General features: G+C 42.5%; 1 protein-coding gene across 1 annotated transcript in view; it reads right to left on the bottom strand.

Moving 5' to 3' along the window:
* Positions 1 to 14,045, bottom strand: part of HHIP (hedgehog interacting protein) — a 75,001-nt gene extending 60,956 nt beyond the window's left edge. The window contains exons 1-2 of the mRNA XM_053941114.1: positions 13,779 to 14,045; positions 6,702 to 6,897 (exon numbers count right to left, since the gene is read on the bottom strand). Of these exons, the coding sequence (XP_053797089.1) occupies positions 6,702 to 6,897; positions 13,779 to 14,045 (463 nt within the window). The remainder of the gene's footprint in view (positions 1 to 6,701; positions 6,898 to 13,778) is intronic.
* Positions 14,046 to 15,748: the final 1,703 nt, after the last annotated feature.

The raw sequence follows: 15,748 nt of genomic DNA, 5'->3' as shown, positions 1-15,748 counted from the left end.
CTCAGTGAAGACTCTGGTAAAACCCCTGCAGTAAAAATTTTGTGGAATGCTGCCAGCAAAGGACATTAGTTGGAGAGGTGAGAAGTGGGAAGTAGTGCTGAAAACTGCACCACAGTGACATCCAGCTGGTTTCTGGTTGACTCCCAGCATTAAAGTAGCTGAGCAGTGTCCCATGGTGAAGCCTACTTCCTCAGGCCCATCCCCTGACAAAGGGATGTGTCTCAAGCTGCGCTGGATGAAAGGTGGTCCTTAGGTTTTAAGTTAAATAAGGAAGGGCTTTGAAGACCCAGAGAAACGCAAAGTTGATGAAATGAGAGCCTTTGAAGAAAAACCCTGCCACAATTGCTATTACTTTCTGGCAGTATGTTTAAGGACATTAAAAAAATATCTATTGCTGTTCACAAACCTATTTCTAGTAATTTCAATTCTGGTTTTAATCAGGAGTATTAAATCTAAGAAGACAGAATCTGGCTGGTTATACATGTACTATTCTACCAGAACACTGTTGAGATAATATGTCTTAAGTTACCTTCATTCCTGTTTGCATTACTGGCAACTGTCTTAGGATGTACTATAGTCCAGGACATAACTCATAGGATACACAGAATTAGCACTTAATTGGAATTAGAGGCCTAATTTATGCATGGCTTTACCACTTGTGAATAATGCAGTAATCCACAGATCTTGGCCATAAAACCTCTGGCTTACAACGTACAATAAGAACTGATCAGGGACAGATGTGCTTCATTGGAAAATGCCAATTTCTTACAAGCAAAGCTTTTTCAGAAACATTATCAGTTTTGACAAAATTTTACTTAACACGATGTTTCTGGTCCAAGCTCGAACTTCTGGTCTAAATGAAAAAGACAGAACCAGACAGCAAACCTTGTGTCACTATACTCCAATGTCTTGTAATTAGGGTGTTTCATTAGGAAGAGGAATATTCAGGTCAATGTCCCTCATCTGTCAGGCAAGAGTTTGACCCTAAATCTCCCATTTCCCAAGTAAATGTCCTAACAACGACTTTATTAGCTATCCTGGGGTGGTCTCTCTGTGGCTTTCTTCATGGAAAATTTCGAAAGAGTTCAATTTCTTCCTTATGTGGAATAGGAAAATTTTTTGGATCCCAGAATTCTTGTGGAGTGAAAAGCCTTTCCCACCCAACTATACTTCTTTTCATATATATCTTCCTTTAAAAATATTGGAAAAATGACAGGACAAAGCCTGCCTTTGATTTCTATAAAATAATATCTGGAAACACATGGTAGTGTGTTGTGGTGTAAAAGTTTAATTACCATGATGTGGAGCTTCAGTAAATTTCATCTCTGAAGAGCTGCTTTTAATTTATAGTAGTTATTTGGAGAAAATGGGAGATGTAATTTCAAGTGGAACAATTGAAGAGGAACTCTGATATAATCATAGAGCAGTATTCCAAGGCTTGTAAATATAATGCCAAAATCAAAGGTAATCTAAAATCTTGCTGTTGAATTATTTGACTTAAGAATACAGGGGTTTGTCTTTAATAATTTATTTCTCTAGGCACAGTGGGTCATTTGAAAAAATGCAATAGGAAATTAGAGGTGTACGATTACTAAGCATTTCTAGAATTTTCCAAGTATACAATTTACTATTTACTAAAGTTAAAATTCTCTTGGCTTGAGTGTTATCTTTAGTCAGGGAAACCCAGAGCAGGTTGTGATCAGGTTGTTCACTCAGTACATGTCCATTTCAAATAACAATCAGATGCAAACTCACTTGACCAGCCCACTGCCTTTTCTTATATGTAAGACATATAAGAATTTTTGCCTTTGCCTCATGAAATATTTTATCATGCACTAAAATGCATGGTGCACTGCAGCTGCCTTTTGCTGTTTAGCAAACCAATCAGCAGATTCTAAGAAAGGATAAGGCCTATGGACCATTTTCATTAGAAATGCTTGTAAAAAAGTGGAGCCAGAATTAAACTATGAAAAATGTTGCATTACTGGAAGGAATGTAACCTCTGTAAATACAGTTTCACCTCTGCATTAAGCGTGGAATTTTGCTATTTTGTTCTATTAAAAACATAGTAATTTAGGAAAAAAACCCCTCCATGTCTTATATATGCTCCATTTAACATACTAACAGCTTCACTGAGGACATTTAGAGAAACATTTGCTTCTACACTCCTATCTGCTTGTAGCCATTTATTATCTTCTTTCTCATGCTTAGATTGTAAGGTCTTTAGTGTACAGTTTGCCATTTTGTTCAGTTTGTACAGTGTCCAGAAGAATGGTCCCTGACAAGTGCCCCTAAGCACTAGAATTGTTTGGAGAAAAGGAAAAAAAAAAGTAATAGGGACTGCAACCCTTGGTCCTGTGTGAATTTCTGTGCTAACTAATTTATTTTAAAAGACTCATACGTATTATTACAAATTTCCTACCAGCTGTGTATGCGTTGACAGAGCGGTGCCTGTGTTAACAAAGAAAATTGAAATCACAAAGGATGATTAAACATCATGTTTAAGTGTCAGATTTTGCACAGGCTTGCATTTCTATGCTAAACTTTCTGTCTTGCAAACAAGAATCCAACGACAGGCTTTTCAGTTAAGGCAGCTACAGTGAAGGCTTTCTGTGTTCGCCTTTATAAAACACTGTGGGAATAAATTGCAAGATTAAAAGCCTTTTCAAAGGAAAACTGCTCCCAGCTGATCCCCACCTCCTCTCTCCACTTGTATTTGCAGCCAGTTGTTCCTCACACTGTATCTCCTTTCCTGCTCTATCTTCACCAAATTTCACTTTGCTGGATTCCCTGATTACCCATTCCCTTTCCTCTTCTCTTTGACACACAATTCCAGTGCCATGGTAGCACACGTCCCAGTCTTTGGAGCAAGTCAAAGACTTTGCATTGCAGACAGGATTGAGTATCATCCACTCGTCTGAGTAAATCTACACTGCCTTTGAGGGCATCTGGAAATTAGGCTCACCTGCTTTATTTCTGCTGTGACCTTGAGCATATAGTATTTACATTGTGTCAAAGCAGCCTTTACCTTTTGGAGTTTTTTTTTTTTTTCCTGATTTGCACCTTTGACATCTAGATGTGAATTTGTTCACAAAAACTCCACATTGTTCTCTCTTCTCAACTGCCAGTAAAAACCAAACCAAAGACATGATTTCAGACAGATTGTTTCAAAATGTACTAAGCCCGCTGGTAGCTCACATAATTTCCAACTGGTTTTCAAGTGACTGGTGACCCTCTTCTCCTGCTCAGACTTCAGGTTTCTGCACACAGGCAGGGCCAGGGTTGATGCCCTTCATGCTCTTGTTGCCAGTAGCAAATTTTTCTACTGGCAACTATTTTTCTTCAGGTTGACTATGTGACTATTAATCAGCCATGTTAGAACTTCTAGAAGTGCTCTGTGAGTTGTAGACTTTCTTAGAATTCCCATGTTTTGGGCTAGAATTCCAACGTTTTGGAACACCCTGTTTGGTGCTTGAAAAATCCTATCAGATGTCTGTTCTGGTAATGTCTGGATTCAGATCTGGGCCTGGATCTGAATTCACTCACAATCATCTCAAACCCATTTCTTCTAATGAAAATAATGGAGGCCAGATAGCTCAAAATCTCTCCCATGTCCTTGGATGACACCATGGCTGTGGCACAGACTTGTTCCTTAGAATATGCCACTTCCAATGGCATGGATCAAGTTTCTGATTATGTCTAAAGGCAGAATCAGCTGTGGCTTTCTTTAATAGCTATATTAGTAATACATATTAGACAGTCTTCCCTTATGTAAAGGGAAAACATAAAATTCATATTGACTGAAGACATTTCATTAAATCACTTCAGTGTCTCCATCAATAATCCCTTAAACTGAGGCTTGAAGTAAAGATTAGGTGAGAAATAATCAGAACAGTTATCTGGAATGAAGCAGGGAAGCTCTAATCTCAAAGTCTTTGTGAGACATTACACCCTCCTGCTCATCCATACAATCCTAACAGCTTCTGATATTATTCTGCTTGAATAAAGAATAAGGTCCCCTTTTTCTCTCAATATTCCTTAAGAAGTCAGTGGAAGTTCTGATACAGTCATAACTGGGGGGCAAACTGCTGTCTTCAAAAGAGTTAACCAAGGATCTGCTAGAGTTTTTATCTTTGCAGGAGACAATGACTTTTTGAAGCTAACCCATGAAAAAAATTATGCATAATTTCTCAGCCTTCTTGGTTAATATGTACTGCTAACATTTCAATCCCAGAAAAGATGCTTGCTGTCTTAAAATGTTAATAATATTTCTCATTTGCACAAGACTTAAGGGATAAAATTATTTTTGTAGTCAGCAATTTCCTTAAACTCTGTTGTATTGGTGTTCAGAAACAATTAGCACTCTCTAATGGAGGAAGAGTAATTATTCGACATTTTAACAAATGCACAGTGAATCATTGCCAGAGACCTTGGGTTTGGGGGCCTGTTAATTTTCAACTCTGTAAAATCCTCCAGGCTAAGCTGAAAACATAGCTTCCGCATTTCCTATTTTTTTCTTTCTTTTGCAATAAATATTACTACAGATCTACAAGTCTCACAAGGAAAACAGAACCCCCAAATAAGTTATTTTAATTACTTATGTTTCAGAATGTACAATACTATGAAACTATATTAAAATCCTATAGGACATCTTTCAAAAAGAGGGACCTGAATCTTAATGAATACCTTTGGGAAATGCTAGAATAGGTATCAACGACCATGAGTACCAGTCAACTCACCAAATTAATCCTGTTGGTGGATGTAAGCATGCAACAAGTTTTTGTTAGTGCAACCTACTTTCAGGACAAGTATTTAGAACAATTATTAGCATCTGATTGATGTAGGAAAAATCCTATTTTAACTGATGCTAAAGTATGTAAGCTCTTTCCCTGCAAAGCACAGTGCTCTGCCCAATGCTAAAGTTATGCTTTCATCTGGTTATCTTTCAAGGCAACCTGGGTGGTCACAAAAAGCACTTGACATCTTGATGCACTTCAGCAGTTTTACATATACACAAACTTTGTAGAAAAATAAATTTGTCATTCGTCACCACATATGTTGATCTGAGGAGCGAGGTTCCTGTGGCTGTAGCTCCTGTGCTGCTCAGCCCTTTCTCATTCTCCCTCCCTCCACCTCCTCCTTCTTTCCCCCTTTCCCCTCTTTCACTTTTTTCAATTAAATAAATTGTTTCCTCATAAACACAGAATGTCACAAAACAACTCTGAGGATCTCATTTTGCAGAATATGAAAATCATTTGTGCTAGCTACAAACTCATGTCAAAAATGTCTTTGTGCTGACTTCTTATATGGGCCAAACATTTAGAATATCTAATCTGTTATCGCTGTTCAGCAGGCAGTCTTGGCAACTATGATCTATTCTGCTTTGCTTTGGGGAATGTGATAAAGAGCAAGAAACAGCTGGTTTAAGAAAGCCTTAGAAACATCTCTTAGTTTATAAAGACAATAATAATATTTTCATATTTCAATGGGTTGAGATACATGTTAAACCACAGTAAAGGGGAAAAGTAAGTAAATTCAAAATGTTTTCCCAAGTCAATAAAAGAACACTGCAAAAAAATCCCTGCACTCTTGGGGTTTCAGAGAAAACAAGTACACACTGTAAACATGCAATTAAAAAACCGTCCTCCAAATCCCATCCACTTAAACTATCCCCTTTACTCAAATATGTTTATATTATATTACAAAGCTGTGTTCATATGTTAAAAGTGACTATTCACAAATTCATTTTTCATCTCATTGTCAAGTCCTTTTTTCCAGTCTGTGTTGCTAGTTTAAAGAAAAAAATAAAAAAAAAGAAATCGTAACCTATTTAATTATTTTCTCCTGTGTGTGGCATTGTTTATAAGTAGTGTTTGGACAGGGAAAAAAGCATAGTTTAAAAATGACAGTCTTAAACATATAAATAATTTACTATTGGGAATACCAAAGATGTTATTTAACATAATAGTGTCTTAAGACAGCGCTTCTAAAAGAGCCATCCTCTGCGGTTATTTTGTTGATATAGTTACAAGTGATAGCACACATTCGGTGACTGCCTCAGACAACACAGGGCAAACTCTGCTTTTGGTTATGTCCAGCTAACTCCACTGACTACAGTGAGGAAGTGCTAGGTAAGTGAGGAAGTGCTAGGTAAGTGAAGAATTTGCTTGTTAACAGCACGCTGGAAGTGATTCAAAGACCACAGAAGTCTATCAAATAAGGCCCTTTGATTTCAATGAGCTTTAAACCCTGTGGAAAAAACATCAGTTTCTAGGGTAACAAAACCAGAAAAAAACACTTTACTCATCAGCTTTTAGAGGCTACAGCAAACAGCCAGGACCTTTTATTTCTTGCATTTTAAAGCAATCTATCATTTAGAATAGCCTTCTGGATGGCCAGCTTCTTGTTTGCAAGATTAGAATGAACACACTAATATTTCAGCAAAGGTAATAGTTTCAGGTGCCTTTGACAACAATCCAACCACGTGTGTTTCATGGTGCGTTTAACAGGAGGGTGGCAAGAAAGCCTCAAAGTATTTTGAGGGCTACACAAGATCTGCTGTGAAGACATTCTGTCCCTGCTTGGGCAAATTCCCCTGGATATCAGTGGGGATTTTTCCTGCTTAGAAGCTGGAGAAACTGCTCAGGCAATATCAACATATCAGGACATCCTTTAGCCCCATATTTTGTTATGAGTTTTACCTGGTATGTGACCTCTGCAGGTGTAATAGAATTCTTTACAATAGTCTTTGCACAGGTAGGGAAGCATTAGTTCTTTTTCAGGAGTTTCCCCTTTCTCAGGTGAGTGGAATAGGTTCTGAGCGTGAGGTGAGCAGTGTGCACACTTGATTTCCTCCAGTAGCTTCGCACATTCTGTGTTGTTGGTAACAGAAAGGACCTGCAAGCCACAAACCAGAGACAAGTAAACCTGTGACCTGTGTCCCCATCCTACACAAAGAAAGATTGCATGGCCTAATGCCATAAATAATGCTAATGGAACCAATACAGTTACTATCAATGCACTGAGTTTCGTGTCACCGTTCTGCAGGTGCAAAAGTTATTACTATGAAATGTGCAATATGCTATTGGTACAGTGAGATTTTAATTTCTCTAACTTCTTATAGAGGATTCTTACAGAATCTTCTATAAGATTTCCTATCTGAGCTTGCTTCTCAGATGAGAATAACAGTACTCAAGTTATTTTAAGGACCCTTGCCCACCATCACACAGGCAATCTCTGAACTAGAGTTATATATAAGAGGGAGTTACACCAACAGGCCTATCCTCTTCTCTTACAAGTAATACCTAAAATCCTAACTTGTAAGGTGGCCTACTCAAGTGTTTAGAGACTAAAAATTAAAATTCTCGCATCAGAACACATCAGGAAAACCATGTCTAGGTATTTGTAAGGGTGTACCTTGAACGACACAAAGCCTGGCTGCTGAAATGACAGCTGTGGAATTCAGCAGGTGCCATGGACTTTTCATGCTTTAAATGCTGCTCTGCTTTTTGATCTCTCTAATGCACACGATTTGGAGGTGGGAGACCCTGTATGTTTTCAGATATATTTTTCTATTATAAGTGCAAAAGTAGAATTTGTAATGTCTTGTTTGTGTCAATATGGAAACTGTGACTTTGTCCTGGAAACAAGTGTATATTATGGATGCATAGCACTTAAAGAGGCATGAAACCACAACTGATGATGTGTTTAAGTAAACACAGGAGCCTAAGTAGTGCAATGTCATCAAATCGTGAAAAATAATGGAAAACAGCGTAGTTGTCTTTATTAGCTTTTCAATGCATGCACTTGATTAATCTATTGTTAACTACATGGATTTTTTTTTTGGTCATTCATCCCAATGGTGGGCAATGGGAAATGTGTTCTCTCCACTGAGAGGGTCTGACTGTGATCCAACAACAAAGCTCAGGTTCTTTCTGCTATTTATATAACACAGTTATAAACAGAGACTGTAAGACATTTGAAAATATTGCTAGTTTTTCTATAGTTTGTATCTCTGAGCTGATTTACAGAAGGACTTTCCAATGTCATTCCCTTGCCATGTAACATTATAGGGAATGACCTAAGTTACTTTTGATAAATAAGTTATTTAGTGCAGGAACACTCTGGATATGTTTGAGTTTGCTGTCTCATAGGTCAGCTCTCTTCTAGGATGCTGTACTTTGATAACACAGGTTTGAACTCAGCTTTTTATTTACAGGGCATAATTACATAGACCTCAAATGCTTGAGAGAAATTCACTTTCAATTGTTTAAAACAGGTATGTATTCAAAATATTACGCAATATATGGCCCATACATTTAAACAACATCCTATTTATAACAACCTTAAATAGAAGGCAAACTCTATCCAGGAAAAATTAGCCTTACCATACATATATTGTCAAAAGACCATCTGAAATGTGCACTAAAGTTTAGTGTTGGAATTTGGACCACTAATCAGAAGAACACCATTTGGCTTCTACCCTTATTCTGGATGTGCTGCCATTGGCTTCAAAAAGAATTCCTCCAGGCTTGCCAGGATCACTAAATGCATTAAATGTTCCAGACTATCTGCTGTCAAACTATCCTCAGCTTCATAGCACCTGCAGGCGAATAATGTGATTAACATCTGCCACATATAGTTTATTAAGAATATAACTATCTCACATATTTTGTAAAGGGTTTGTCTTTTCGTTGTTTTTTTTTTTTTTTTTGGCTTTAAGACAGTAATCAATTAACTGCATGTTGCATGTATAGCAAAAGGTTTGCCTTAGTCCTGAATTCTTTCGGGATTTTTTTTCCATGGCCACAGGCTCTTCTCTCCTGAAAAAGTTTAGATTCCTTTTGCTAGATTGCCCATTTGGGCCATAAGCAGGAGAATTCTTAACCTTAGTCTTCTTTCTTGAGTTTCAGATGTTGTTCTAGATATGGCAAATCTTGACAAGAACTAAAAACATAATGACAACTACTATAAACTATAACCAAAATACATAACAACTAAAACTTTCAACTTGAATACTGCCAAGGATTGCAGGCCAGGTAGTAGAGAAGAGACTTGACATGCTTGCAGCAATCCATGCTGCTGAGGCAATGTTCTGCACTAGCTGAACTTTCCTAAGGGATGCTGTGATTCTGATACAGGGAAGGGTCTGTATAATTCAATCAGGTCATTGGCTGCCAAACAGGACAAAGTCTGAAGCCAACAGGAGATGAGCAAAACCACTATCCATAAATACTACTTTTTAAGAACATCGTGTCGCTTGTCTCTTGAAGTAAGGATGAAATGACCTATTTTGGTGCTTCCATCAAAGGACTGTGAGTACAGACCCTTCAAAGTACTTGCCTATATGCAGTAGTACCACCTGGTTTGCAGAAGTCTCAGAAGTTTTCATCAGGGAGTTCATCTCAGGCTTTCTTGTGGTCACAGTGTGATGGTGTGTTTAGAAGTACAAGTAAACACAAGGTATTACTAGGTAAATATTCAGTGTGTTTATTGAATTAACTCCACAGTGATGCAGACAGAAAACTGTACTTCTACTGGAAGACTCCAGAACACATTGTGAACAGGGGGGGAAAAATAAATTACAGGATGGCAAAGCTAATTTACTGTTTCTTGTGGAAAACGTAATTGACGTTGCCTGGTGATACAGGCTTGCCAACATTTCAGTCCTCAAAGTTAAGACAAAAGGATCCTAATCCCCCTGAGCAGCTGCTATCCAGGAATTAACCACAGGAATTCACCCCCTCATGTCATTTCTGGAATGAATCTTGGTCATATAATAGCTAATCGGAAGATTAAGGAATGAGAGTCAATCAATTATCTGAAAATCAAGTACAATGTTACTTAACTTTTAGAATGCTCAAGCAAAATAGGGTGGTAACATTTGCTCTGTGTGAGGTCTGATGTGTAACTCTGTACTGGCTTGGAGACAGGACAAGTCCCTATTCTGAATTTCAGCAAATTGATAATGTATTTATCCTGGAGTATACTAAACCAGTTCTAAGCAGATTCTGAAATACTTATTTAAATGAAGCTTTTTCTGTTGGATGTCTACTTTGAAAATGACCTTAAAGTTGACAATGGCTTTGGTCTTTTGAAGAAATGTAAACTAATTTCCTGCTTCAATTTTTAAAGTCGTATGTGAAACCATCAAACTGCAGTGGTTTAAACTAACTGCGCTCTGGAAAATATGTAAAACTTCCAAACATTTATTGCAACATGCCTAATAATGATTATGCCTGCTGCTGACTAATTTACAACATCTGTAAGATCATCCTTTACTCTCTAGCCACATGAAAGTAGAACGGGCAGACTAAAGGTAAGATAAATCCTGGAATGCACAGGAAAGCACAGCATAGAAAATTGGTTTATCAACAGAAGGAAGAGTGCAAAGAAGGAACAGGAGATGACAAAATAGACAGAAATTCTTTACAACTAATATTATCATCTGTTTTGTGTACTCTGTCATATCTACTTAGAGAAAGGCATAGAATTTTGATGCCAAGAGAAGGAAGAAACCAGTGAAATAAGTCATTGCATAAAGCCATAATTGATATACAAGCATTTATGTCTAAAAATCATGTGCTGATGAGGTTGTTCAGCTGTTGAGTAGAGCATATGCCTCTTCTGTATTATAATGCTGGATTATGTCATTAAAGAGTTCAGTTTCAATTTTAGGGTAATATTTAAATAGATCATTGTACTAAGGCAGCTGTTAAAGGGACCCCAAGATGAGTTATTTGTTTAGTTGGATGTGTTCAACAATAGCCTTTGTTCATGAAAGAGCCAGAGCAAACAAATGATTGTAAAAGGGCACACTTGAAAACAATTACTTTTCACCCATTCCTTGACAGCCTTGGCTGTGAAACCATCCAAGGTAGAGAGGACTTCTTTGCCTGTCAGGCTGTAAGCAAACTTTTAGAAAAATTGATATTATAATGTTTGGCTGGATGTAGCAGCCCTTCATAAACTAGGGAATATTGCCAGAAAAATAAAAGAGTTAAATGTCAACAACAGGATGCAAATATTTTACTTGAGCCAGTGCAATGTTGTATCTGCTCTTTACGGTAACTCCATTATTGTTCCCAAAACTGCAGGCGATGTTTTCATTTATAAGCACAGATCAATAATTTGGTCAAAAATTCTCACAGACCCAGCATCTTAACCAAGAGGTTCTTATTAGAATGTCTATTAAGCATGGTCAATTAATTTATTTTTTTTTTAAAGATGGCAGTTCTCAGATTTCTGTTAATGGCATGGCCTCTCCATCATGTAGGCAGATGATGGAGTTTTAAAAAGCTGGTTTGGGAACTGTAATAGAACACAGTTTAAAAAAAACTTTTAGAAAAGTTACATTCAAATGTATACCATAATACTTTGCCAAGTCTTCTACAGAATGACCACCCCATTCTGTCAACTATAAATGACATATATTTTGACATAATTTTAATAATATATCTTAATCAGATATGATAAAGAAGATTTGTGAGTTTCATTAAAATTAATTTTCAGTGAAAAAAGTCTGATTTTACAACCCTGTGCAATAGCATTCCTTTAAAAATGTAATTTATATTTTAAAGAAATTACAAAACGGGTTCAACAGCTCAGGAATAGGTACTGTGGTCACTTCCTCACATTTACATCAGGTTTTTAGTACAGTCAGTAAGAAAAAAAACACATTGAAAAGGAATTAAAAGATCTTTTAAAGTAATAGTAAGAAGAGAATAAACACTTCAACTGCCTGGGGATGGAAAACTAACCAAAATGGAACTTCCAGTTTATTGCATTCAACCAATTACCACAAGGGTCTCCAAGCACTGAATAATCTCAGTAGTATATATGCTACTGAGACATTGCAAACAGGGTGAATTAAGGACATATTCTCCAGTCCTTATTATTTTTTTCCTTTTTTTTTCCTTTTTTTTTTTTTCTTTTTTTTTCCCAGCTAAATCTTTCAGGTTATCTGTGTGTGGTTATAATTTAATTCAATCATCACACAGGAGCCTAATGACACTGTCTCTAGACAACATGAAGAAATATATCTGCCTTGAATCTCAAACTGCTGCTGCATATGGTATGAATAAAGAGAGATCTGCAGCTGAAAACCTGCAGTAAGACAGTTCTCAATCATCTGGGAATAGAGGGGGTAGGACAAATGCTCCCTCAAAAGGCATGAACATTTGGACAGAGCTGGGGACTGAAGGAGAATGATGTTCTCCAGTTTCACCCATTAGTGAACCAACTAACAAACACAATGGTGTTGTTGTTATTCTTTTGCCATAAGCAACAGGACTCTGTGTGTGGGCAGCAGTTTAGTGGGGAGGAGGATAAGTCGACCCCTTTTTGTCCTATTGATTTTTTCCTATTTGCATGACTTGAGCAAATTAAATGATGCAATATGGCTTTTTGTTACAAAACAAAGTGAGAGATACCACCCAGACACATATGTTGATTCGTAGAAGCTGTTTACATGAGAATGGAGTGAAATCTACCGTGAACTGAGCATAAAAATTCGATTCAGGCTGGGTATTTTTTTTTTATTATGCTTGGGCCAGCAAGACTGAAACACAAGTTTTCCAAGAGTCTCTCAGACCTTGACAACTAGAGAGTTGTAACTGAGGAATTCTTAATTACACTTAAAGGAGGATGAAATGTTAAAAAAAAAAAAAAAAAGGAAAGAAAAGAAAAAGAAAAGTAATTTTTTTTTTTTAAAGGCACCTGATTGTTAATTTCATGTGCAGTGATTCTTAATGACATTATTCAGCAACTTCCTTCCCCGTGCATACCCCCGGATGCAGCACTGGCCAGCACAGCACAGCTTATCAAACACAGTCCTGCCTGGTTAGGTACCCACGCGTTTGAAAATCTAAGCAACAGGCTGATAAGCAGAATTTAACTTGCTATAGGATGCTGAGAACTTGACAATTTTAAAATATCGGTGAGCAGAGGAGGTGCTTCCCTTCACATGACCGCAGCTTGAAACTGGGCAGAGAGGCTGCCAGGTAATGTGGAAAGGCAGAGTATCTCACGGCACCTGGTGAGACACCGGCCCTGGGCGAGAGCCGGGAGACCGGGATTCCACAGCGGACACTTCGGGGGGCTTTCGGCGCTGACACACGGAACCGTGAGTAGCACACGGGCCCCGAGGCGGCCGGAGATCACGGAATGTTGGTACAACCGGCATCAAGCCACTATCCAAACCCCCTCCCCGAAGTAAGCACGTGAAGCAAACTGGACACGATTTTTCACGCCAGGAAAAAAAAAACCCAACCCGGATGGCACCGCCGGGCGAACGCACAGCCCCTCTGCTGCCGCTGCCAGGCGCCCGCCCGGCTCCTCCGCCCTTCCCCGCAGCCGCGCCCGGGCAGCGGCGGTACCTGCGGGCGGCCCGGCCCCGCTGCACGGGGACGGGACCGGCGCCGCGGCCGCCGCCGGAAACTCGGGCGCTGCGGACAGAAAGTAACTCGGAGGCAGAGCCGGCGGTAGAGCCGGCACAGCGCTCCCCCCCCGCGGGGCGCCCGTGTCCCCTCCGGGCGCGGACCTGAGCCGGCTCCCCGCGCCGCCCGAGGCAGCGTCAGACCCACACCCGGGTCCCCCGGGCGGGAGCGGCCGCCCCCCGCCGCGGCATCGCCCCCACCACCCGCGTGGGAACGCGGCAGGTTCGCGGCCGGCGCAAAAATAATAATAATAATAATAATAATTAAAAAAAAAAAAAAAAAAAAAAAACAGAACACCAAAAACCTCCCCCAAAGCCCGTCGCAGCCCCAGGTGGTGCCTACCTTGGCTTCGGCGTGCGGCAGACCCTGCGCCTCGGAGCGGGAGCAGCAGGACAGGCGGGGGTAGAGGCCGCGGCACATCGCCTCCCCGCCGCCCGGGGCCTCCGGGGACAGCACCCGCCGGTCCCGCTTCTTCAGCCGTCGCGGCGGGGTCCCGTTGAGGCACCTTCTCCTCCGGGCGCCGCTCTCCCCAAACTTGGCATCCCCCTCGAAGAAACACAGAACCACGGCCACCAGCAGCAGCTTAAACGGCAGCATCTTGAGCATCATGCCTGAGGGAGCGTGTGAATGCACCCAAACCGGGGGTGGGGGGGTGGGTGGGGGGAGAAGGAAGGAGGGGAATCCCACTGACTTTTCTTTGCACTTCAGATCAGGAAACCACCTCCCTCCCCCAGAAGGGGAAAGTCTGGAGGAGAATAATAACAGCAGCAGTTAAAGAGCCGACGGAGGAACAGCACCTCGGCCACCCCCGCTTCTTCCAGAAAGGTGGACGCGAAGAGGCAGGAACGGGGGGGGACCGAGCCCCCGAGCCCCGGCGGGAGGATGCTCGAAGCCGGCGAAGTTGTGCGAGCGGCACAGGTTTTAGCAGCTGCCGCTGCCGCGCCGAAGCGCCGAGGCTCGGGGCGGGCCGGGCAGCGGGCGGCGGCAGCAGCCCTTCACTTGTCGTCCCATAGGAAGGGTGTCCCCGCGGCGGGACTGCGGCGGCGGCCGGGCCGGGCGATGCCCCCTCCGCTGCTGCTGCTGCTGCCGGCGGCGGCGGCGGCGGCTGCGGCTCGTCCGGGCTCTCATGTTTCGCTCCCTCTTTTCTTCTTCTTTTTAAGCGGCGCGCGGGGAGGTGCTGCCACCGCGCGCCCTGCACGTCACCCGGCGGCATCCACCGGCCGCGCGTGCCGCCCGTGGGGGCCCGCCGGGAGCGGGAGCGGCGCGGGGGCCGCGCCCGGCGGGAGGGAGCGGCGGCGGGCCCCGCCCCGAGGAGATTCCCCCGGCCAGGGGGTCCGGCTGTCCCCTTCCCCCCTACCCCCCCGGGGGAGTGCGAGCCGGGCCTCCCGCAGGGCCGGCGGAGAGAGGGAGAGAGGGAAGGGGCGGCTTCCCGCCCCCCCTCTCTCGGCGGGAACCGGTGGGATCGCGGCGGTGCCCGGCGGAAGGCGAGCGCCGTAGGTGGGTCCTGCGCCCCCGACGGCCGAGGCGCCCGAGGCAGGGCTCCCTCGGGGTCGGCTCCCCCGCGCCCGCCCATTGCCCCCGCAGCTCATCCCCATCGCCACGGAAGGTTCCAGAGGCGTGGGGCCAAGCGCGGGGCGGGCGTCGACGGCGGGAGCTGCCCTCAGCTCCCGGTGGCGTTTTCCAGCGGGGCTTCGGCGCCGTGGCTGCCCTGAATGTGCCGCGGGCTGGCAGACCCTGAGTGTGTGGGGGGCGCGATGACCGAGGCACAACCTGTTGGGGATGGCACGGTGGCCGTCTCTAAAGCTGTGAGGGAGTGGCTCGTGGAAGGGTGAGCGTGGTCCCGGTGTGCCTAGAACGGGAGACCCGTGTGTGGGAAGAGCAGGAGGATCCAAGTACCTGATGCCTGGTGGCAGGAAAGCACCCGTGAGGGCAGGGCTCAATTTCTGAGTCAATGTCAGATTTCAATTTCAATTTCAACTGCTTTGCAATCCAGAAAGGGAAGGCCAGCAGGGGTGAAATGGAGGGAAAAGATGGAAGCCCAGAGAACCCCAGCTCAGGGTAAACCCTCAGAAGTGGCTGAGGTGCAGCTACAGCCATTGACTTGGAGGTGAAGGGCAGCTGCATAGCCAAAGTCAGAAGCTGTGTTTACCAGGGACTGGCTGCTCATCCCAGAAATTGAGGAAATTAGCATGTACCCAAAGGGCCCCCTCAGGAGGCAGAAAGGGAAAGAAGTGTTGCATTAAGTTCCTCATGAGCACTGTGTCTCTATACCACCTAGGCCCTGTTTTTCACCAAACAAAGTGAGTCTCTTC

The sequence above is a fragment of the Vidua chalybeata genome, chromosome 4 (genome assembly GCF_026979565.1).
Source record: "Vidua chalybeata isolate OUT-0048 chromosome 4, bVidCha1 merged haplotype, whole genome shotgun sequence".
Taxonomy (NCBI): Eukaryota; Metazoa; Chordata; class Aves; order Passeriformes; family Viduidae; genus Vidua; species Vidua chalybeata.
Note: the sequence above shows the minus strand (reverse complement) of the source record. Positions and strands in the feature narration are given on the sequence as shown.